Genomic DNA, 24,859 nt, shown 5'->3' with positions numbered 1-24,859 from the left:
TGTAATCTTTTCAAAAAATGGAACTGGAACTTTTGGATTTCCTTTTTAAGAAAATGAACCACAATCCTTGCTTTTGACCAAATATAAAAATGAACTCAAAATAAAGTATAGAACTAAATGTAAGAGTTAAAACTATAAAATTCCTAGAAGACAACATAGGAAAAATTAATAGTAATCTTGAGGTAGGCAAACATTTCTCAAAAAAGACATAAGAGACATGAACTCTAAATCACTAATATTGATATCTTAGACTGAATCAAAGTTAAAAACCTGTGCTTCATGGATTTGGCTCAATGGACAGAGCATCCATCTACCACATGGGAGGTCAGGGTTCAAACCCAGGGCCTCTTGACCTGTGTGATGAGCTGGCCCATTGGCAGTGCTGATGCACACAATGAGTGCCCTGCCATGCAGGGATTTCCCCCACATAGGGGAGCCCCACGTGCAAGGAGTGCACCCCATAAGGAGAGCCGCCTTGTGCAAAGAAAGCACAGCCTGCCCAGGTGTGGCACCGCACACATGGAGATCTGACACAGCAAGATAATGCAACAAAAAGAGACATAAATTCCCGGTGCCACTGACAAGAATCCAAGCGGACACAGAAGAACACACAGCAAATGGACACAGAGAACAGACAGTGGGGTGGGGGGAGAGAAATAAATAAAAAATATATCTTTAAAAAAAAAAACTTATGGCTTAAAGGACAGTATTAAAACTTTGAAAAATACTTGCAAAATATATACCTAATGAATAACCTGTATCCAGAATGTGTGAAGAATTTGACAATTTAACAACAAAACAAACTACCCAAAAAATGTGCAAAAGATTTCAGTAGATACTTCACCAAAGAGGATATATAAATGCCAACTAGGCATGTAAAAAGATGGTCAGAATCAGTCATTGGGGTAAAACAAATTAAAACCAAAATCAGATACTATTACGCACCCAACTGAAATGGCTAAAATTAAAAAGACTGATAATATCAAGTGCTGAGGAGGATGTGGAGCATTTGGAACTCTGATAGGTTCTAGTCAAAATGCAAAATGGCACAGTTGGAAAAAAGTCTAGTTTTTTTAACTATGTTAAATATACCATATGAATCAGTGATTCCACTCCTAAGTGTTTACTAAAGAGAAATGAACATTGTTGTCTATACAAAGACTTTATACTTGAATGTTAATTGCAGCTTTATTCATAATAGCCAGAAACTGGAAAGAACACAAATGTCTACCAAATGGTAAATAAGTGAATTATGGCATAGCTATGCAATAAAATACTACTCAGCAGTTAAAATGAGTAAACTATATATCCAATATGGATAAATCTCAGAAAGCATCATGTTAGATCAAAGATGCTTGGGCAGAACAGTCCGTTCAACAAATGGTGCTGGGAGAACTGGATAGCCATAGCCAAAATAAATAAAGAGGACCCCCATCTCATACCTTGTGCAAAAAGTAACTCAAAATGGATCAAAGACCTAAATATAAAAGCAAGAACCATAAAGCTTCTAGAAGAAAATGTAGGAAAGCATCTTCAAGACCTAGTAGTAGATGGTGGATTCTTAAAGGAGATAAGAGGAGTGTTGGGAGAAATTAACCTTACTGTAAAAGTGTGGAAATGTATAAAGTTGATGGTGACACATTATAGTGAGTAACAGCTGGTTTATAAATGGGAATGTGGCTGGAAGTGGTAGTCTGGGGATGAAAATAGCAGTTGAAAGAAGGCTAGAAAATAATCTAGGGTCTGAATTACACAGTGAACCCAGAGGTGGATGAGAATTATGGTTGATTGTGCACATGCAAAAATATCCTGTGAGTTAGAGGAGATGTACGTCACTATTGCAGGGTAGTGGGAATGTGAGAAACATGGGGAAAAATACCACTGGAGTGACCTATATACTGTGATTAATAGCAATACTGTAATATTCATGCATCTATGCCAAAGATGTACTGTGTTGATGATAGGGTAGTATTGAAAAAGTGTACCAAATGTACACTATGGACCTTGGTTGGTGGTAATAGTCAGATATTATCTCATAATCTGTAGCAAATGATCCACCGTGGTGTGGTGTGCTGATGAAGGGGTGTTGTATCCCTGTTACATATTGCAAAACATAATTGTTTTGTAAGTTCACAAATTCTGTAATAAAAATGTATTTTAAAAATAATAATAGAGTTGATTGGGGGGAAAATACACCCAAATGTAAGGTATGGACTATAGTTAGTAGGAACATTTTGATGATATTCTTTCATAATTTAAAAAAATATCTCACAACAATGTGAGATGTTGGTGGTAGGTTGATGTATGGAACCCCTGTATGATGTTATGGATGTTTATTTTGAAAAATACATAAATGTATTTTTTATGTATGTATGTATTAGTGATATACTTGAAAATTTTTTAATAAAAAAAAGACAATGCTATGATTCCATTTATATGAAATTCTAGAAAAGGCAAATTTTGCAGTGATAGAAGCAGTTTAGTGATTGCCAGGGATTGGAGAATGGTTGGAGGGTATTGACTGCAGAAGAGCGAGAGGGATTTTTTGTGATAATGATTGTAGTAGTGGCTACTTCAATAAAGGTGATTTAAAATAAAATTAAAAACAAAAACAGGTAAGGGCTATTTCTTGGTCATCTAATCTTTGCCAAGCTCTCTGACCTTCAGTGCTACCCCATCTTGTTACTTGTAATGCTTTCCAAACTTTAGCATTTTCTATTGAGTGCCTTACTACCCTGGTGCTGTTCTAGACTTTTTCCTATCAGGTACTGAAAAACACCTGTTCATGGGTCCATTCCCATTGAGTTAAATTCTTTCTTCCAAACTAATGTAGTAAATTAACCCATGTTAATATATTAACAATCAAGGCCTAGAAAAAGGCCTCATTTAACACATAGGCAAATAGTCATTATTAAAATAATATGCATAATTCCTTTACCAGTAATTCTTTTCCCTCCCCCAAATGGTGTTGGAGATAAATTTCTTCAGATTAAGGCACAGATTTCCAGTTTTCTGAATTAATCTCTGGGGACGGGCTGACAAATCTCTTTAAAAATAACTCCATGTGATTTCACTGATTATTCACTTAGAAACTACTGAATTGAGGCACTGCTGACCCTATCTTTTAAAAAATGAAAAATAAAATTTCATTTTTTTATTTCATGAAAAGTGTTTGAAGGCAACCAGCAAGATGGTGGCAGAATAAGGAGCTCCTAGAGTCAGCTCCTGCTCCAGGGCAGTTAGTAAACACCCGGAGCTATGTGGAGCTATTGAAAGCGCCTGTTTGGGGGCTTCAGGAGGCAGGAAGAGCTTCTTGCAACATCCTTGAAGGAATGGAAGGAGGAAACTGCTCATCTGCAGAGAAGATTTGTAAGTAGAGCACTCCATACCACAGATGCCTGTGCTCATCCTCCACTGGAGGCACACACCGCCTCAGGAACTGTTCTGCAACTGGAATTGAAAGCTCCATTTCCCCAAAACGGGGGAGGAAGAGACAGTTGGGCACCAACTTCAGCTTCCAATGAGTACTTTCAGTGGGCTAAATATAATCCTTAGAATAGCTAAAATTTGAGCCTCTCCAAATCAGAAAGAGGCCAGAAGCTGCCATCTTAACACCATGCCTGGCATGAGGGGAAGTGGGGTAGACTGAAAATCACAGTGCTGGTGGGGACTGACTTCTTTCCATCCAGATCAGATTGCAGCTCTAGCCTAAGCCCCAGCTACACCTCCAGTAGGGCAGAATCTGCAGGGACTTGTGCCAACCTCTCTGGGAAATTACCAGCCAAGCCGTGGAGGCCAGTGATTATCCTACTCTGGTGGTGCAAGCTACCCCAGGAGCTGTTCTGTGGCTGGAATTGGAAGCTCCATTTCCCAAATATGGGAGAAGGAGACTGATTTCAGCTACTGATTAGTTACTTGGCTGGCTAAGGTATAACCCTAGGAACAGCTGGGGTGTGAATCTGTCCAAGTCAGAAAGAGGCTGTTAGCTGCCATTTTGACTCCACCCCCAGCATGAGGGGAAACTGGACTGACAGAATCACAGTGATGGTAGGAACTGGTTTCTTTCACCCAGATTGGCCAGCAGCCCTCAACTAGGCTTCAGCCTCGCCTCTGGCAGGGAGGAGGCTGGCGGGCCCTGCACCGGTCTATCCAGGAACTGCAGGTACCTTTGGCTGGCACAGACTGAATAATTAGAAGTCTGCTGGGGCAACTTTGGTCATCTTGAACCAGCACTGCATAGATTGCTGCACACACCTGCTGCTCCATCCCCACCCCAGGCAGGGGAGAAAGGTGTGTGAAGCTTCATCAGTCTCACTGGGCAAGTATAGTCTAGGCCTGCATGACTTGAATTATTCCACACAGCTATGGCTCTGTCCTTACCCCTGGCAAAGGAGAAAGTTGAGAGAAGCTTCATCAGTCCCTGGGGCAACGAGGGCAGCTTGAGCCTCCACAGCTTATAACACCAACTATATCCTTGGCTCCTACTGCACAACCAGCAAGGGAGAAAGGGCAGGAAGCCCTAAACTAAAGAGAAAAACTGCACCCAGAAAAAATACTATAGTAAGCCAGATGCCAAGACACCAACAAAAAATTACAATCCACAGCAAGAAACAGGAAGATATAGCCCAGTTAAAGTAACACGGTAAGCCTCCAGATGACATAAAGGATTTGACACAACTAATAATAGATGTTCAACAAATCTGCTTAATAAATCAAATGAGATGGCTAAAGAGATTAAGGATATTAAGAAGACACTGGATGAGCACAAAAAAATTTGAAAGCATACATAGAAAAATAGCATATCTTTTGGGAATGAAAGGTGCAATAAATAAAATTTAAAAAAACATTGGACTCATAATAGCAGATTTGAGGAGGTAGAAGAAAGGATTGGTGAGCTTGGAGAAATGGCCTCTGAAAGTGAACATACAAAAGAGCAGATGAGAAAAGAATGGAAAAAATTAAACAAGGTCTTAGGGAACTAAATGACAGAAAAAGGGATACAAACATATGTGTCATGGGTGTCCCAGAAGAAGAAGAAAAGGGAAAAGGGGCAGAAGGAATATCTGAAGAATAATGGTAGAAAATTTCCCAACCCTATTGAAGGACATAGATATCCATGTCCAAGAATCACAACATACTCCCATATGAAAAAATCTGAATAAAAAATCGAGACATACTGATCAGAATGTCAAATGCCAAAGACAAAGAATTCTGAGAATAGCAAGAGAAGAGCAATGCATAATATATAAGAGATACCCAATAAGATTAAGTGCTGATTTCTCACCAGAATCCATGGAGGCAAGAAGACAGTGCTCTGATATATTTAAGATACAAGAGAAAAACTTCCAGCCAAGAATCTTATATCCAGCAAAATGGCTTTTCAGAAATAAGGGCGAGATTAGAATATTCACAGATAAACAGAAACTGAGAGAATTTCTAAGCAAGAGACCAGGTTTTCAGGAAATACTAAAGGGTATGCTAGGGCATGAAAAGAAAAGACAAGAGAGAGAGGCCTGGAAGAGTCTAGAAATGAAGATTATATCAATAAAAGTAACTGAAAGTGTCAAAAGAGTGGGGAAAATAAAATATGACACATAAAACTCAAATAGGAAAAAACTTATCCAACTATGTAAAGTACTTATATTCAGAAAACTGCAACTCAATGTTAAAAGAAATTTTAAAAGGCCTAAAGAACTGGAAGAACATTCCATGCTCATGGATTGGAAGACTAAATAACATAAAGATGTCAGTTTTACTCAAATTAATATATGGATTCAATACAATGTCAGTTCTACTCAAATTGATATAGAGATTCAATGCAATTCTGATAAAAATTCACCAGAATTTTTTAAAAATTGAAAAAACGATTATCAAATTTATTTGGAAGGGTAAGGGGTCCTGAATAGCCAGAAACATCATAAAAAGGAAAAGCAAACCCTCATCTCTAGACTTTAAATCGTATTACCTAACTATAGTGGTAAAAACAGCATGGTACTGGCATAAAGATAGATACATAGACCAATGGAACCAAATGGTTCATTCAGAAACAGACCTTCACATGTATGGTCAAATAATTTTTGACTAGCCTGTCAAATCCACACAGCTTGGGCAGAACTGTCCATTCAACAAATGGTGCTGAAAGAATGCAATTGCCATAGCCGAAAGAAGGAAAGAGGACCCCTATCTCACACCTTATCCAAAAATTAATTCAAAATGGATCAAAAACCTAAAAGTAAAAGCAAGAATCATAAAACTTCCAGAAGAAATTGTAGGAAAATATCTTCAAGACCTGGTGGTAGACGGTGAATTCTTAAAGAAGATAAGAGGAGGACTGAGATGGACTACTGATGTTTAATGTATGTAGAAGTTTCAATTAACTTTACTGTAAAAGTGTGGAAATGTATAGAGTGGATGGTAACAAATAGTAATGCTAGTTTATAAATGGGGATATGGGTGAAAATGGCCGTCTAGGTATGTAAATGCCAATTGACAGAATGCTAGAGAATAATCTAGTAACTGAAAAGCACAGTAAACGAAGAGGTGGATGAGAATTGTGGTTGATGGTACAGATGCAAGAATGTCCTTTGTTAGCTAGAGCAAATGTACTTCACTACGGCAGGGTGCTGGGAATGTGGAGAAGCATGGGAAATATAGAACGGGAGTGACCTATGGACTATGGTTAGCAGTAATAATATGCTTGCATCTATGCCAAAGATGTACTGTGTTGATAATGAGGCAGTATGGAAAATGTGAGCCAAATGTACACTATGGACGTGGTAACAGATGATATTATCTTACCTGTAACAAATAGTCCACCACAGTGTGGTGTGTTGATAGAGGGGTGATGTTTGGGAATTTTGCACATGTGCATGATTGTTTTATAAGTTTACAACTTCTGTCATAAATATATTTAAAAAATAATAATAGGGTGGGTGGGAGAAAACTCCACCAAATGTAAGATAAGGACTATAATTAGTAAGATTTTGACAATATTCTTTCATAATTTGTAACAAACATCTCACAACAATGCAAGGTGTTGGTGGAGGATTGATGTATGGGACCCCTGTATGATGTTGTGTGTGTTTGCTTTGTAGGTTCACGACTTTTACTATACACTTAATTGTTTATGTATGTTCATATATAAATCATATAAAGATAATAATAATAATAGGGTGGGTTGGGGGAAAATGCTTTGGTTAGTAGTAATACTTTGACAGTGTTCTTTAATCATTAGTTTAAAAGTTTTAACAACAATGCAAGGTATTGGTGGTAGGGTGAGTTACGAGTGTCCTGTATGATGTTATATATGTTTGTTTTGTAATTCACGACTATTACTATACATCTATTGTTTATGTATATTTATGTATAAGTGACATACTTCAATAAATTTTTTTAAGAAGTCTTTGCAGAGCTCATCTCATCCTGTAGCACGCCCATACCTATGTCTGGGATTGTGTAAATTTTTTTTTTTCTTTTCTGTCATTTCTTAATAAACTCTTGACTCCCTTGCCTAACTCCCTTGCTCACCTTAAAAAAAAAATTTTTTTTTTTAATCTTTGCAGGAGACCTTTTGCAAATGCCATTCTCTACTATCTCTCATTCCCACAATTGGTTTTTTCACCCCTTTAGGGGAAAAGAGGAGGCATTAAGGAGCTAGTTTCATTAAAAGCTTTACATAGGCTCACATTTAATCTTCACAGCTGATGAAAATGAGGTTTTGAGAAAAAAGTAACTTGCCCAAAGACATAGCTATAAAATATCAAGAGTCAGTTTTGCATTCATGTGTGCTTAACTTAAAAACAAATGTTTCCTTTATGCTGTGCTACCTCTAGGATGATGGAACAAATAAGAGGCTCTCCTTTTAATTTTGGATGACCCATATGCTCCTAAACTTCTCGGTCTCTCCATCCTTGGACATAAGCAGAATGAGAAAAACTATTGGCACATTTTATTTCTCCATTTTAACAAATCTCAACCATCTCTTCCTTAATCAGAATGTTTCCAGTAGTTTGAGTCACTTGCTTGCCTCATGCTAATGGAATCACTGGCTATTTTTTACTAATTGATTTAGTACCATAATCTAATTAGTAAGCATCTCTAACTTTGATCAACTACAGGCTTACCTCTAATACACAACTTTGAGTTATTCAGAGAAACCTCATTTATATTAGAAACTACCCCTCCACCCCCCCAGAAATATCATGGCCTCTTGGCCTCAGTTTAACCTACATGACAGTTTATAGTATCTACAGTTCTCATATAGAGTATAATATGATATAATACACAATATAATATATAAAAATATAATATAGCTTTACTTCAGGACTCTTGGTCCCTTGACTACACAAAGCTCCAGTAGTATGAGAGAGGAAAAGGGGTTCTGTTAAAGATATGGCCATTCCTCCTGCACATCAGTGATTTCCCCTTTGCATTTGACTGGCTTATTATTTAGACTCTGCTGTCTAAGATGGTGTCACTAGCTACATGTACCTTTTTAAATTTAAATTAATAAAACACAAATAAACAATTCAGTTATCCACATGCAAAGGCTCAATAACCACATATGGCTAGTTTCCATACTTTTAGAGAGAACAGATATAGAACATTTCATTATTGCAGAAAGTTCTTTTGGATAGTATTGACCTATAACTGGATCTACTTATGTGTACCTTTTATTGGATTGAAGGCAGGGTATCTGGTACTTTCAGCCCATATTTGATTTTCTAATAGGACAGATCAGGCTAAATCAGTGGATCAGTTTACACTTATCATATCAAATGTAATCAAAAGTTTTCTTGGCTAGAATTTAAAAACTTCTATTGATTACTTTTTTTTTTAAGATTTTTAAAAAAATTTCTCCCTACCCTCTTGATGTTTTGCACTTGCTGTGTCTGTTCATCTTCCTCGTTTCTTTAGGAGGCACTGGGAACTGAACCTGGGACCTCCAATGTGGGAGGGAGGTGCCTGATCATTTGAGCCACCTCCACTTCCTATTTTGTTGTGTCTCTCATTATGTTTTTCCTCTCCATGTCACTTGTTGCATCATCTTGTTACTTCAACCCATCCTGGCTGCCCATCACATCAGCTCACACTGTCTTCTTTAGGAGGCACTGGGAACTGAACCTGGGACTTCCTATGTGATGGGCGGGAACTCAATCGCTTGAGCCACATCCACTTCCCTATTGATTACTTTTAATGCTTGGTAGTGATGTCTTACAATTAAATTGGAAATTATTATTAGGTACCTGTACAGATAACTTTGAAAAAAAAAATACCTTGTAGGCAGCTGAGACTCTTCTACAACATGGAGCAAATCCTAATCAAAAAGATCAAAAACAAAAGACTGCCTTGGATGAAGCCGATGATGAAAAAATGAAACAGCTGCTAAAGTCTTATGGCGCTGTGGAGACCAATGATAGAGATGAGAGTAATGCTTTAGCCACTGGTATGTTTATGTCAGTTTATCTTGATATTTTATACAGGTGTATACCATTGCTCAGAAAAAAAAAATACTAGATTTGTAGCATAAATTGTTTCATAACTGAGGACAGATGTTTCTTATGTTTAATAGATTCTTGAGAGCCATTATTTATTGGTAGTAATTAGCATTTCAAAATTTATTTTACTTTATGGATCATGTACTCCTAATTGAAATGAAACCCATATTATTCATTAAACAACAATCTCCTTAATATTGGATCTGAGGCAAAGACATAATTGAAACCAGGCATATTGGTTTACTTGTGAGTGGAGCTGGAAAAAATGAACATTATACTGAAGTCTTTGTAACTAAAATTCCGTTACTTCAAAATTTGTGATGATTCATACATATTTTGAATTGATGCCAACTTTTTGAGAACCTAATATTCTAATTTTAGAATATTAATTTGGTTAACAAATTAGTGAAAAAGAAAAGAGTGTTTCAAGGGAATTTCAGGCAAAGTTTTATGAGCTATTTTTTTAGCAATAGCTTGCATTTAAATAATTATAAGAAATAGGCATTTACTAAACACTAATTTATAAAACATATTTGTTGAGCACAAACTGTGCAAACCAGGCACTTGCCTACGTGGAGCTTCCATCTTGTATGGAGACAGGCTACAGATAAGGCAATTCAGTACAATTGGTTAACTCTAAGGGAGAGGGAATTCTCCGTTTTTCCTCATGCTTGTGCCTTGACTCAGAAAAAGAAACCAAAGAACCATATCTCATCTCTTTCTCTATGAAGGAAAGTATTGGGGAAAGAACCCCTGTCACGTATTTCTGCCCCAATCTGCCACATTTCTTACCAACTGTTGCTCCTCAAGGTAGGAAGAATTACTAACCTGACCCGTCAGAGTGAAGCTATTAATTGGGTCATATTTTACTAGTGGCTAGATCATATGTAGGTCAAGCTCAAGACTGATGCAAAGTTCCTCTGTTCATTTCCTTCTACCATGTACTAAGACCACAGGACTTGGCCCTTAGAGAAAGGCCAGCCATCCTTTTTATATGGTTGGTGGGGTAAGTAGACTCAGGGCCTTTCTTTGGGCCATATTTCTCTCCCTCTTCACAGACATACCTGAAGTTTCAGGTCCATGATTTAGATTGGCTCAGCTTACCAGAGAAGCTTTGCATTTGAAGTTATTAAGCACTGTGTTATAAAGTGCTATATATATTTCCACTTGCCTGTTGTTTTTTGTGGGTGTATACGTCCTCGGTTAAGTGCCCCAGAGGGATAAATGGGTATAGAGTACTACAGTAATATGGAGAAAGGGAATCCAGGGTGGGAGGAGGGTCAGAAAAAGCTTCACAGAGGCAGTGAATCATAGTCAGTACTTAAGTACATGAATTTTGGATTCATATACATCTTATTTTCAGTACCAGCTGTGTGGCATCAGGTATCTTCCTGAATCTCTCTAAGCTTCAGTTTCCTCATCTATAAAATGGATATAGTGAACTGCCTACCTTAGAGGGCTTATATGAAGAGTCTAAGATGATTCCTGGAAAATGTTTGATATCTAGCATATGATAAATACTCAGTAAATGTTAGCTGTAATAACAATAAATTAGATGCTGACTAACATTAAGTTAATTGTTGTAGATTTAATTTATCCCTCCCATCCCTTTCATGATTATAGCTGATAAAATGGAGCTAAATTTTTACACATACTTATTATCTTTCTAATTTTATTTTTTAAAGTAAAAATTCCTGCAGTTAGGCCAAAGAAACATAAACAGTGTTTTTGTGAAGAGTGTCAAACTGTTGATCCAGCTTCTCTTTCATACCAAGAAAAAACAAAAGAAAGCCTTCCCGTGGTGAGTGAAGTTGAAATTCTTTCATTCTTCATTCTAGAAAATACCATTTGTTGGGCCAGCCAGCCATTGATAATTGGCAGCAGTCATTGCGTTTCAAGTATATACAAATTGAAAATGTTTTTTGCCATAAGAAAATAATATAGCATAATTGAATAGAATGAACCAAGAAGATATACTATATAGTGAACTCTAAATTTCTTGCATAGAATATGGAACTATGAATTGGTTGCTATTCCTTATACCTAGTTTGGGTTCTTTGGCTCCTTCTTGTCCCACAGACACTGTCATACTGTCTTTTTACCCACCCTCTCCCCAAAAATGTCTAGATACATAATAGGTAAGAAAGACCCTGAAACCCAGACAGGAAAGAGGAAAAAATCAGGTTTAGTAGCCCTGGATCCCACGTGGTTTACAAGGATGAACTTTGATGTACGTAAAACCCCTATGTAAAGTCAGATTTTTACAAAAATAACATAATACTTATTCAATAAAATATATATAGATCAATAAAATGGATGTTCTTAGTTTGAAAAACACAATTTAGTAGACACAAATTTACTTCTTAAGCAAGGCAATATCTTTAAAGATATATTTTGAATAAAACTGTGTGTTGGTTAGACTTCTTATATACTTACTCTTTGTCAATATAGTAGAGAATGTTATTCATTGAACCTAAATTATGAGTTATCAAACAATAAGTATTTTACTTTAATTGGTATTTAGACAAAATTTCATTTCCCTCACACTTCGAGAATATTTTGCATTTTTTCCTATTATCTGTTATAATGGATAGAAGTCAACTATCAAACGAAGTGTTAGTCCACTAAAGAGATTGTAAAGACAGAAAGAAATCTGGCCTTATGGCCACTACATGTTCTCAAGATACATGATAAATAATAACTAGTCCTCAAGTAAGAGGACTTGACAGCACCATTTGTCACACATAGTTCATCCTATATTCACCTGGTAATTTGGAATAGCCACCTGTGTTTGCTAATTGCCTTTATCCAAAGGAAAAAATAAATGTCTCCTCTCTTTATGCCTGGAGGTAATTTTGCAACCTGAAACAAGGTACCTCCTGAAGTTAGGCTCTTAGCCTCCCATGGAAACAAAGATAGGGTATTTCCTTGATGATTACATTTCAAAGAGATGGCTCCCAGGTCCTTGGGGAAAAAATTCCGGGCTTGTAAAACTGGCAAAAGGCTTATTTAGCTTTTAGATTTATATACATATCAAAGAGGCAGAGAAAGAATTCAGTTATAAGTTTTCTAAAGTCAATGTTCTAAGGAAAGGGTAAGGAGAGTTTCTTTTCCTTCTTGCATCAGTAAAAATTCAATTTTTAAAAAAATATTTATATTTATCCTTATGATACCCACTTCAGGCACAGAAAGGATAAGTAACTTGCCAAGATTACCCAGCTAGGAAGAGGTAGGGCCAGAATTCACACTCAGGTAATGTGGTTCCAGAGCTCATGCCATGATTCCACCTCTTATAAGAAAGACAGAGATCTGAGCAGAGTGAATTGATGGCATTCCAGGCAGGAGGATTCATGCTGACAAGCAGATGAGGGGTATTGTATCTCCTTTGTGAGTTGCTGGGAGAGTAGTGTTTTTGTACTAAGATTAGGTGTAAGATTTTAATAATGTCCAATGACAATTATAAATTCTTAAACTGAACTTGTTGCATATATGTGATTTAAAATATTATGTGCTGAGTCGTTTTTTTCTCTTACCCCTAAAATTTTAACAGAAGTCAGTGAAAAAGTATGATTTCTTATACAGTTGTTCCCCTTACATTCTATTTTCTAGAAGTAGATCTAATATAAGGCAAGATGCATTTTAAGTTTACATCTTTCCAAATATGAAACATTTATACAGTTAAGATTAAACAAAGTGTGTTAGTTTGTCCCAGGACTGCCAATGCAAAGTACTAGAAATAGGTCAGCTTTTATAAGGGGGATTTATTTGGGGTAAAAGCTTAGAGTTCCAAGGCTGTGAAATGTCCACATCAAGGCTTCAGCAGTGATACTTTCTCAGAAGTCCTGCTACATGATGGCCATCAATCTCTACCAAAGTTTCTGCCTTCCCCTCCAGATTCTACCATCTCTTAGAACTCAGCTCTGGGCAACCAGGCATAGGGCTTGTCTCTTTCTGGGCTTCTTCTCTCAATCTCTGGGGCTTTTCTGCCTTTCTGTGCTGTAGGTGACAGAGTCCTCCCTCTCATGGCAGTATCAAAAATGGCATCTTCTTTATCTGTGTGTATCTCTCTCTCTCTGTCTCCATTTATATCAGACCCAGCAAGAGGGCCAAGACCCAAGCTGGCTTACACATCACTAACATAGTCCAATCAAAAGTCTCTCACACCCACGGAAATGGATTAGTTCAAAAACATAATCTTTTTTCTTTTTGGAATTCGTAGAAGAATTCAGACTGCCACTCAAAACATGAGTGCACTTTGGGCATAGTGGAAATTGAGTGTTTTTAGCAGTACTTTTTTTACATTTTCTTTAACACTTCATTTATGCCATAATTGTCGATGTCATATAAAATTTCCTTATATTTTTATCTGGTAGCATCAAACCATCAGTGCCATTCTACAAGATATTGAAGAAAAACAAGAAAGTTTATTAGAGTTTGAAATAAGAACCCCTGAACATGCAGGTAAGTATGGACTTATACTTAAGCTTGATTATTTCAGACTTCCAAGGTAATTGCTACCTTATCGTCTTAAGGAACATGTTTATTTCAGAGTTCACAAAAGAGCTGAAAGAGTGGTCTTTTTTTTTTTTTCAAGAGTATTTAAAGTGCCAGGAATAAGCAATAAAAATCAATGATGCAGCCCAGCCCCATTAAGGTGATGGAATGAGATGCCTCAGGATTCCTTCTGCCCACAGAAGTTTTGAACAACCAGCAAGAACGGGCAGAATCATCTTTCTTAAAGGTCCAGAAAACAGTAAAGAATCACGGTAACAGGGCAAGTGCCAAGTCAATAAAAAGGCTACTTAGTGCTCTCGTGGCTTCTTGGCTGGCCCTCTATCCTGCACCACCTCAGCATGCATTTTTCCATGCACCCAGTGTGGATCCCTGGTCCTGGTTCAGGAGGAAGCAGAGTAAACCTCATACACATACTGGAAGCATGTATATCTGGTCTGATCAACTGGTAGTGGCTTGAGGAACTAGCCATCCTATAACTTCCCCTGCATGTAGAAGGCACCGTCTCCTACAGAACACTGTGGGAGAACATTCAAGTTATGACTGCCTGGGGCAAGGGATTGCTAGATGTTGGATATACAGTGCAGTGCCCAGGAATATGAGGAAAATGTTTCCTAGGGAAGAGGAGACATTCCTATTTTTGTAAAGAGGAGAATTCTTAGGACCAAATGCACAGGCCTAAGACAAGACAGATGCACTGGATGGATCAGGGAAGTCCCTACTCTTTGGCCTCGAGCTGTTTTCTAAACTCATTGTGATGATAAGCCCTGAAGTAGAGCAAATCACACAGGTCAATCTGCAAAAAATGGAAAAAGGGTTTTCTTTCTTCCTTTTTTTTTTCTTTCTTTATTTTGGTTGTTGTCATTAGCTCCTGGCATTCAAGGAAAACTCTGTCATTACACTAGCTATTATTTGTAAACTTAAGAAACATACACCTCATAATCTGAATTTCCATGCTAACACTTTAAAATGTCAAAATCTCCAAGTTTCAACAAAAGATTACAAAACATACAAAGAAACAAGAAGTGATAACCCCGGCAAAGGAGATGAGTAAAGCATTAGAAACTATAAATGAAGAGGACCAGACCTGGGACATACCAGAAAAAGACTCTTTTAAAAACTGGTTTTAAATATGCTCAAAGAGCTAAAGGAAAACATGGACAAAGAACTGAAGGATATCAAGAAGACATTAGACAAACACAAAGATAATCTCACTAGAGAGATGAGTGTTATGAGAAGAAACCAAAGAGAGCTAAAGATCACAGTAACAAAAATTCCCTAGAGGGTTTCAACAGCAGATTGGAGCTGGCAGAAGAAAGAATCAGTGCACTTGAAGATGAGACAACTGAAATCATCCAGTCTGAGGAGCAGAAAAAAGAAAGAAAAGTGAACAGACCCTGAGGAACCTGTGCAACACCATCAAATGTACCAATATACACACTGAGGGAGTCCCAGAAGAAGAAAGAAAGTACAGAGAGAACATTCAAAGAAATAATAGCTGAAAACTTACTCAGTTTAATGAAAGATTTGAATATACACACTCAAGATACTTAAAGAACTCCCAAACAGGATAAACCCAAATAGACTCACATTATGAAATGTTATAATCAAACTGTCAAATGCCAGTGATAAAGAGAGAATTCTGAAAGCCCCCAGAGAGAAGTGGTATATCACATACAAGGATGCCTCAGTAAGACTTATTGCATAGATTTCTTCCTGTTTGCCAAACACTAGTGATTTAATATAGTAGTAAATTAGATTCTATTCTCTGACCTTATAATTGAAACTACTCAGAGCTTCAGTGAATATTTGGAAACCCTTTATAACTAACAGCTATGTATCTTTGAATTAAGATTTACAAGGTAGAAAGTGCCTGATCAGTGTAGGTATGAATTTTGAAAGAAAAAAAAGTTAAAAGTAGTTAGCTAAAAGTAAAGTACTTCATCAATCTTTTGTGTAATAGGATGTGACTGTTAGTTCATATTTTGCCCTAATTCATGTTTGGATAACCTTTTAAAACAATTGTTTCCTTTTAAATTGTATCCATTCTATTTATTTCTTGGCCTAAACCATGATATATATAATGTTGTGAGAAAAATAATGTAAAATAATTCAAACCCCCTAAACAAATGTACATTTAGTGTATTTTATTTGCTATTTATAATGCCATGTGTATCTAAGCTGATTTTCTAAACTTTCATATTTTTTCATTATAAAAGGCTTATTGTTATACCTCAAAAACAAATAAAGGGGGAAAATATGCTATAATTATCTACTCTCCCACCACAATATTTTAGTGTATTTGTCTACAACCTTCTTTTTTTTAATGTACAGATTTCTAAGAGCATAACTTTGCAATTATATCTCTGTAAAACTGTTTATGAAACTGTTAAAAATATAGTTTTGATCATGCTAGAAATACTGTTTTTGCATCCATCTTTTCCATAGCCATCATTCTTAGTGTTTATATAATATGCTGTTCAAAGTTCCACAGTTTACTTAAATTTTCTTTTTGTTGGATGTTTAGAGTTTTTCTAAATTTTTGCTATTTTGAATAATGCTGCAACATATGGTTTTTTCTGGACTTATGATTATCTTCTTAGGAAAGATTAACAGAAATACAATTATTCGGTTAAAATATATAAATATTTTAAAGTCTGTTAATTCATATTGATAAATTGATTTCCTCAAGTATTATGTAAAAATTTGTGCTCCCACTTAGGATCAGATTTTTCATTAAAAATTATCATTAAATAATTTTACTAATTTAATAAGAAAAATATGCCTCACATATATTTGACTTTTTGATTATTAGTGATACATTTCCGCTAGTTCCATTTCCTATTTTAGAAATTGACTATTCCTGTTCTTTACCTAGTTATCAATCGAAGCTTTTTTATATAATCATTATTGAGTTCTTTTCTGCCATAACTGCTACAAATACCTTTTTTCAACCACTTGCCTGTCTTTTTTTTTGTAATAACATGTTGGTTTGTGCTTAAACACAAAAAATTTCAAATTCCGTATAATAAAATCTACTGGCCTTTTCTTTTGCTATATCTTTGAATGCTTCTAAAATTGAAATTCTTCTCCTCTACTCATTGCCAGGCATTACAATTTAGTTTTGTTCTATTAGAATGCAATACATTGAATAATCATGATACCTTAAAAGCTTTGTTTCACTGCCCCTAAGTCAGTGCACCCAAGAGTTCTTGGCTAGTGACCAAGAACCACAGTTGGCTTTTTGCCACTGTTTGGCAGGTCCTTAAAACTAAGCCTCTTGAGAAGCGGACTTGGCCCAATGGATAGGGCGTCCGCCTACCACATGGGAGGTCAGCAGTTCAAACCCTGGGCCTCCTTGACCTGTGTGGAGCTGGCCCATGTGCAGTGCTGATGTGTGCAAGGAGTGCCCTGCCCCGCAGAGGTGTCCCCCACGTAGAGGAGCCCCACGTGCAAGAAGTGCACCCAGTAAGGAGAGCCACCCAGCGCGAAAGAAAGTGCAGCCTGCCCAAGAATGGCACCACACACACGGAGAGCTGACGCAACAAGATGACGTAACAAAAAGAAACACAGATTCCCGGTGCCGCTGATAAGGATAGAAGCGGTCACAGAAGAACACACAGCAAATGGACACAGAGAGCAGACAACTGGGTGGGGGGGTGGGGGGGGAAGGGGAGAGAAATTTAAAAAATAAAACAAAACTAAGTCTCTTGAGAGTAGTTTTCTAGTGCTCTTCTGAGTCTTCTACATGGCTTCTCTGGCTATCCTATGACATGGGCAGTGCACAATTCCTTTCTCTGACCCCTTGGTCCACCCTACACATATTCTCACTTCAGGTAGAAGCTCTCATAGGCAGGATCAGGTAGAAGCTCTCATGACACAGGCTCCACACCAAGTCCTCAAGACTTGTACCTATTGTAAGAAAAGAGAACAGTTACTTCTCACGACATCAGTGGCTTGGAGCTTCTCTCTGCCTGTCTGTGGAAGCTCCTACCTCTTTAGGGTCATGGGCATTTAATGATCAGGGAGGGGGCCAGATAGCAGTCCATTATCACCTCAACTGACAGTTCAGTTATTAAGCTCACTGACCAACGTTTTGAGGAACTGCCCTCACATTAGGTTTGCTGCAAAAGGGACAAATTTCCTCACCCCTCAGTCTTGCTGCCCAGTATAGAGATTCCCACCCAGTTAAGCAATAGTTCACTAAACAAATCTCTACAAATTTACTCCTCTCCACATTCTGACTTTGTACTTTTAATCTGGCTGAGGATACAAGAGTGATGAATCCCATTTTGTACATTTCTTTGTGCATTTTTCTTAAAGAGGTCTTCCACTTATTTTATTATCAGATATCCAGTGCCTCTGCTGAACTGAGACAAAAGGACATTTTATATATTATTTTTTCTTAAGCATATTTATAAAATCTCTTTATACCCTTTCTTATAGAAACCGAAAATTTTAAATTACTGCGATATATTATTTTTACCTGTATTTCAAAATTGTTAGAAAACTTAATATGACAGGGCACATAGGTAAGTTAAATGTCTTTTGTTAAACAGTATCAAATTTGCTGAATAAATTTATTTCTAAATTCTTAATCATCATACAAATTTCCTCCTTTGTTAGAGCATGCATCATATTGTGAAACTAATTCTTAGCCATAGTCCTGGGGGAGTAAAAACTACTCAGGGGACACTGATTCTATAATTATCAAATCATTTATCAGATTTACAAAATGAGGTTCTAGAGTAAATTCCAACTCTGAACCTCTTAACATTTCCTACATTAATTTTGTCTAAAAAAATATCTAGAAATGCATATAAGGGTCCAAAAAAACCTAGGAGATCCCTTATAAAACAAAGCCAAAATTGAAATGAATTAAAAGTGGCCTAAAAGAAATAAAATGTATTCATGTAAGTCTTTCAGTTTCCTACATGGAAATCTGGAGTTTGACAAAATCCACAGGATTATGTATAAATCTTATGGATTTCTGTTGCAGGGACGATCATGATGCCTTTACCTGACAAGCAGAGGAAGAAAATAGGAAAAGACTAAGTAAATTATTATAATAGAAGTTTTGCAATATCTATAAGTGACCTTAGATTCATATAGCCCTATACAAATAAGTGCAAAGAACGAGAATTGATAGCATTATTTCTGATTTTAAATATAATGTTTATTATATAGCATTACTATATAAAACAATAAATTAAATACATTAAATGAATTTTTTACACACACCAAAGTATTGACAGCAATCTCTTGTGGAGTTAAATAGAAAAGAAGCAGGGGGATAAATGAGGTGCTCTTTTACGTCTTTTCTTCCTTGTAAACATTCAATTTGGATGAATTGTTTTTTACAATGCGAATACATTCCTTCCCTATTTTAAAAGTTAAATACTTTTAACAGAAAAAAGTATTTATCTTCCTTTACTATGCTCGTTTCACAATTAAGGAAACTGGCCCTTGAGGTCATACAACTTTTCTAGGTTCACAGAGCTTGGTCAGTGGGCCAGCAGAACTAGAACTCAGACCTATTTGCTCTATCTTGGTACAGTGTTCTTATGTAAGTACCCCAGGGCACTTCTGTTGGGATGACATATTTAAATAAGCTTGAGCTTATTTTTCTGGAAAAATTAATATTGGGGAAGGAGTAATGATCATAGGCTTTTTAAAATTTTACAAATGCTAAGTCGTGTATGACCAAATTTGCTATCTCTCAATGTAACTGGCTATTTTACTACCATGTTTCTAGAACAATACATTGAAAAGATGTTACAGATCAAAGAGGTTATGGATAATGTACTTGCCAAGCAGAAGGCCGAAAGGGATGACCTGGCTAAAAAATACAGGTGAGTGAAAAAAATGAGTGTTTTGGAGCTTTTAGAATTTATCCATGGGAGCTACAATAGTTAGGCCTAGAATTCCTTAAAAATACAAATGCTATTTAGGACCAAAAAGTGACTTCATGAGGTCATCTAAACTTTTACCTTCATGGAGATTCGTACTTCCCAGAAAGATGTTTTCTGCCTTATTATTTGAAATTTCCAGAAAAGATGTTTTAATATATTAAAAATTTCTCTACACTGGTAATTTTATGAAAGACTTCCTAGTCATGAGTCCTATAACTTTCTTTCCTTAGAAAACTCAAATTTTCTGTTTAAAATTTTTTATTTTGGCTATCACATATATTATCCTTCTGAGCAGTTGATTAATCATCTATGGTCACTTTCAGTGACCATAAGGAAGTTTTTCCTTATTATATTTGTTATATATCTCTTATCATCTTTTACTGGAGCAGATATTTTTTGTATGTTTTTCTTGTTTGGGCATTATTTTTATTAGGTTTTCACAGACTTAGATACCTATGTCCCATATTCTTTATTCACATTTAATTTTTCTAAATATTTTTTATTTATGTTCTATAATCATTTGATATCTATTGTATATTTAAATTTTTGAACTGATTTTAAAATATTTTCTTTGTTTATTTATAAATCTACCAGCTCTTGTCCCCATTTTGCTTTTCTCTCTAGTGAATCAATATCATAAGTTCCTTTTAATTTCCTGACTTATTTTCTGGTCAATGTAAAACAAGTGAGCTTGTATAACCTACAGATGGTAATTTACTACATGATATTTTCTAGGGAACTTTTGGAAAGGCTAGTTGTAATTTTTCTTTAGTGGTTATTAGTGTACCTGGAATTTTGGGAAGTTCCTCATCAATTGAGCTTTCAGGTTGTATAAATTCTTACCAGTATTTTCTATAAGACATCAAATCTTTATATGGAAAATCTAAAGATAGCACCTTTGCTTTTTTTTCTGAACGCCTTGTTTCATAATTTTAAGTGTCATATCATTTAATCTTTTTTTCTTTCTCTTCTGCCCATCTTCTTGATGCTACCAATTGTTTACTAATCTTATTTCTTCTCGTTGCTGTTTATGTCACCTATATCTCCTACTTTCTTTAATACCCAGTGTGTTGTGAGTTCAATGCCAACAACCCTAATCTGTGAAGAAAAGGTGAGAACTATACTAGTGCTTTCCATAAAACAGTAGCTTTTAGAGGTGGTCCAGGAACCCCCCAGATGTATCTGATAACTTTTCAGGGGCTCCATGAAGTTAAAACTATTTTTATAATAATACTAAGATGTTATTTTCCTTTTTTGCTCACATTCTCTCATGAGTGTACAGTGGAATTTTTCAGAGGCCACATGACATTGTCATGATTTCATCATTCAAATGGCTAGTAGAGTGTGTATTTATGTATTGTTATTTTTACAATTTCTCAGTTTTAATTTCTATAAGTAAATATTGATAGCTGTAATCCACATGAACAAAAACTCTTGGAGGTCCTCAATAATATTCAAGAGTCCTAAAAGGGTCCTGAGATCAAAGTGTTTGAGTACTATTACAGAAACAAAGTGGGCAATGTCCTGAAGGTCAATGTGGGGTAGATGGGCATAATCTAAAGACAGAAGTGTAAAGAAGTCATGATGAGCCATTTCTTCCTCCTTAGTTCGTATGCCCCTGAGAGATTTGGTTTGGGAAAGGCACAGAAGATAATGCCTGTCTGGGAAAATCCCTCTGGACTTGAAAGTCCAGTACAGTTGCAAACAGTTACAGTGATTACTTGATGATGAGGCTTAGAGGAGGTATGATTGTTCACAAATCATTCTCACTCCTCCATAGCTAAGGGAACCTGAATGGAACTTCCTCCCAAATTGTACTTCCTGCTCTATCTTTCCACTTTGAACAGGTAAGCAAACCTTAATCTTGTAGAATGGTGCACCTCCTTGGCCACCAATTGCTGACTTCCAACTAAAGGACCAGTAGATGACAAGATAAATGACCCAAGTTTTGTTTTCTTTTATGGTTGACTCACAATTGATAAATAATAATATGAGTATAAATCTGGATAAACGCACTGATGCCTCCTAAAAGAGTCAGCTTCCTCTCAAAGAAAATAAATTGCAAAGGTAGATTTTTGTGTACTTCCAGCTGATTAAAACTTAATATTGAAATAAATTAGAATCTTTAACACTAAAATGACTGCTTAAAAACAAGTTTTCTACTGTTTTTGTATTTTTTCTCTTTCTGTTTCTTCCTGTAGGGTGTCCATGGAGTCATTTAAGCATGGAGCCCTCAGAGAACAACTGGCCAACTTGGCCACAAGACAGAAGAGCCTTTTATCTGTGGCAAAAAACCAGAAAACAATAAGCCAGAAAATTCAAAACTATAAGAGTGTCACATCATTTTCTGGTCTTAGTTTGGGGAAGCTTCCATCTTGCTCAGAAATCTCCAGTGAAAAGAAACACCAAGAGTTTACCAGTCTGGAAAACTCAATGCAGCTCCAATCAGGTTCACTTTCTCCTGCCAGGCTTGTTAATGGAAACATGCGGGAAACACAGTTGTCTTTTACAGTTCAGAACAACCACCAGGATACCAATGTTTGTTGTCTAAATTCAGAGACTGTGAGAAGAAGGGACTTTTCTGGAAATGAGCTGAATTCTGAACAAAACATCAGTGACCGTATCCTGGATGAGTTAGCAAAGCCCAGTCATTCATATGACAATGAGAAAATTAAATTACCATCCCAGCCTGTTGCTTCTACTGCTCACGCAGAATATCCACCAAAAGAAAATTACCTTTCAGAAACTGCTGACAAAGGACATGAATCCTGTTCTTCCATAGAAACTGGCATATTAAATATTTCAGAAACCACAAGTGTACTTGCCCAAAAGGATGCCCATCCATCAACTCTTCTTTGTAATCAGGCCCTTTCCAATTGTGACCAAAGAGGAAACAGGGATACCGCTTCTCAGCAACTACCTAGGGGGGCATCCGAATCCCTGGCACATCAAGGAATTGCTGTCTTAGGCAGTGATACAGTACATCACATGAAACCATATCTTAAAAAAAAATCAGCTTCTGCTGTTCCATATGCAAATGACAGTCAAAGCATCTCTTCCTCAAAGTGTGACAATAAGCATGCTTTAAAAAAACCTTCTAAAAAGAAATGTATGCAGATAAAGGATTTAATATTACTAGGAAGAATTAATCCAGGAAGTAACATTCTGGAATTTAAAACACAGGTACCCTTAGTTTTACTTAGTTTTTTTTTCAATCATGTAAATTTTATAAATAAGTAAAGGTTGCTACAACATAGGATAGACATTTAGCTCTGATTGGGGAAATAGGGTTTGGCTGGGTTTTCTGAATAAAAGCCTACAAGTGTTAACTCCTCAGCAAGTAAAATCAAACATCTGAAATTGTCTTGATACACCTTAGTTTTGAGCACTTTTGGGCTCTGAGACCAAAAGTAGTCAATTATATTGTAGCAGAAAGGATTTAAGAACAAAATCCAAATAATAAATTGGAGATGGCTTAGGTTCCAAAGTTTGGGAACTACCAGTGTACTCCTAAAGCATCCTCTAATAACAGAGATGTATAGATTCATGTTCCATAAAAGCTGATTTAGAAACAAGGAGTGACTTGGAGATTGAGTGAATGTAACTCAATTAAAACATTATCAAATATGCTTAAAAGTAGAGGAGGGAAAACAAGGTTCTTTTATTTTTATTTTTTTTTTTCTGTCTATGGTTGCATGTTTCTATTTTCTTTTTTTTTTTTTTTTGGTTTTTTTTTAATTGACTTTGTAATAATATTACATTAAAAATATATATATATATGAGGTCCCTTTGAACCCTACCACCCCCACCCCACCTCTCCCCCCCCCCCCCCCCCCCAGCAACACTCCTTCCCATCATCATGACATATCCATTGCATTTGGCAAGTACATCTTTGGGCACCTCTGCACCTCATGGTCAATGGTCCACATCATGGCCCATACTCTCCCCCATTCCATCCAGTGGGCCCTGTGAGGATTTACAATGTCCGGTGATTGCCCCTGAAGCACCATCCAGGGCAGCTCCATGTCCCAAAGACGCCTCCACCTCTCATCTCTTCCTGCCTTTCCCCATACCCATCAGCCATCATGTCCACTTTTCTCAATCCAATGCCACCTTTTCTATGTGGACATTGGATTGGTTGTGTCCATTGCACCTCTATGTCAAGAGGAGGCTCAGATTCCACATGGATGCTGAATGCAATCCTCCCACTTTCAGTTGTAATCACTCTAGGCTCCATGGTGTGGTGGTTGTCCTTCAACTCCATCTTAGCTGAGTGTGGTGAGCCCAATAAGTCAGATTGTAGGTGCTGGAGTCTGTTGAGGCTCAGGACCTGGCTATCACATTGTCAGTCCAGAGATTCAAATCCCCTAAATATATCTTAAACCCTGACACTAACTGCACCTCCAGCACATTAGCATGAAAGTCTTATGAAGAGAGATCCCATCTGAGTCCAGATTCATCACACATAAACACCAGTTCCAAAGAGGGGCCATCTGACCTGGTAGTTAACCCCATCGGCCATGACCATAACTCCCATGGGTCTCTTTAGCCCTCGAAGGAACCGATATCTGGGGGTTGTATCTGCTTTATCTGTCTCTCAGACTCTGCTCAGTTGTGCATAAGGGCAATCCTTCTGACAGCCTCCAGACTCTTTTTTAGAGACTCGTAGCCATATAAACTCATTTCTCCTTTCCATTTCCCCCTTACATTAGGTCAAACAGCATTTTAAAGTCATGTTATTTTATGTAGACAGGGATATTCCGCTGATCCGCGTTGAACCTTCCGTATGAGGTCATTTTCCAGTTGCATCATCAGTTGGTAGTTGATAGTGGTCCCTCGGTGCCAGGGAGGCTCATCCCCGGGTGTCATGTCCCACGCTGGGGGGAAAGCATTGCATTTACATGCTGAGTTTGGCTTCGAGACTGGCCACATTTGAGT

At 36.8% G+C, this 24,859-nt stretch overlaps 1 protein-coding gene across 1 annotated transcript in view; it reads left to right on the top strand.

The window, feature by feature from the left end:
- Positions 1 to 24,859, top strand: part of ANKRD31 (ankyrin repeat domain 31) — a 235,287-nt gene that overhangs the window by 169,072 nt on the left and 41,356 nt on the right. The window contains exons 18-22 of the mRNA XM_058274931.2: positions 9,283 to 9,445; positions 11,183 to 11,298; positions 13,871 to 13,958; positions 19,765 to 19,861; positions 22,123 to 23,104. Coding sequence (XP_058130914.1) covers positions 9,283 to 9,445; positions 11,183 to 11,298; positions 13,871 to 13,958; positions 19,765 to 19,861; positions 22,123 to 23,104 — 1,446 coding nt within the window. The remainder of the gene's footprint in view (positions 1 to 9,282; positions 9,446 to 11,182; positions 11,299 to 13,870; positions 13,959 to 19,764; positions 19,862 to 22,122; positions 23,105 to 24,859) is intronic.

The sequence above is a fragment of the Dasypus novemcinctus genome, chromosome 2 (genome assembly GCF_030445035.2).
Source record: "Dasypus novemcinctus isolate mDasNov1 chromosome 2, mDasNov1.1.hap2, whole genome shotgun sequence".
Lineage (NCBI taxonomy): Eukaryota > Metazoa > Chordata > Mammalia > Cingulata > Dasypodidae > Dasypus > Dasypus novemcinctus.
Note: the sequence above shows the minus strand (reverse complement) of the source record. Positions and strands in the feature narration are given on the sequence as shown.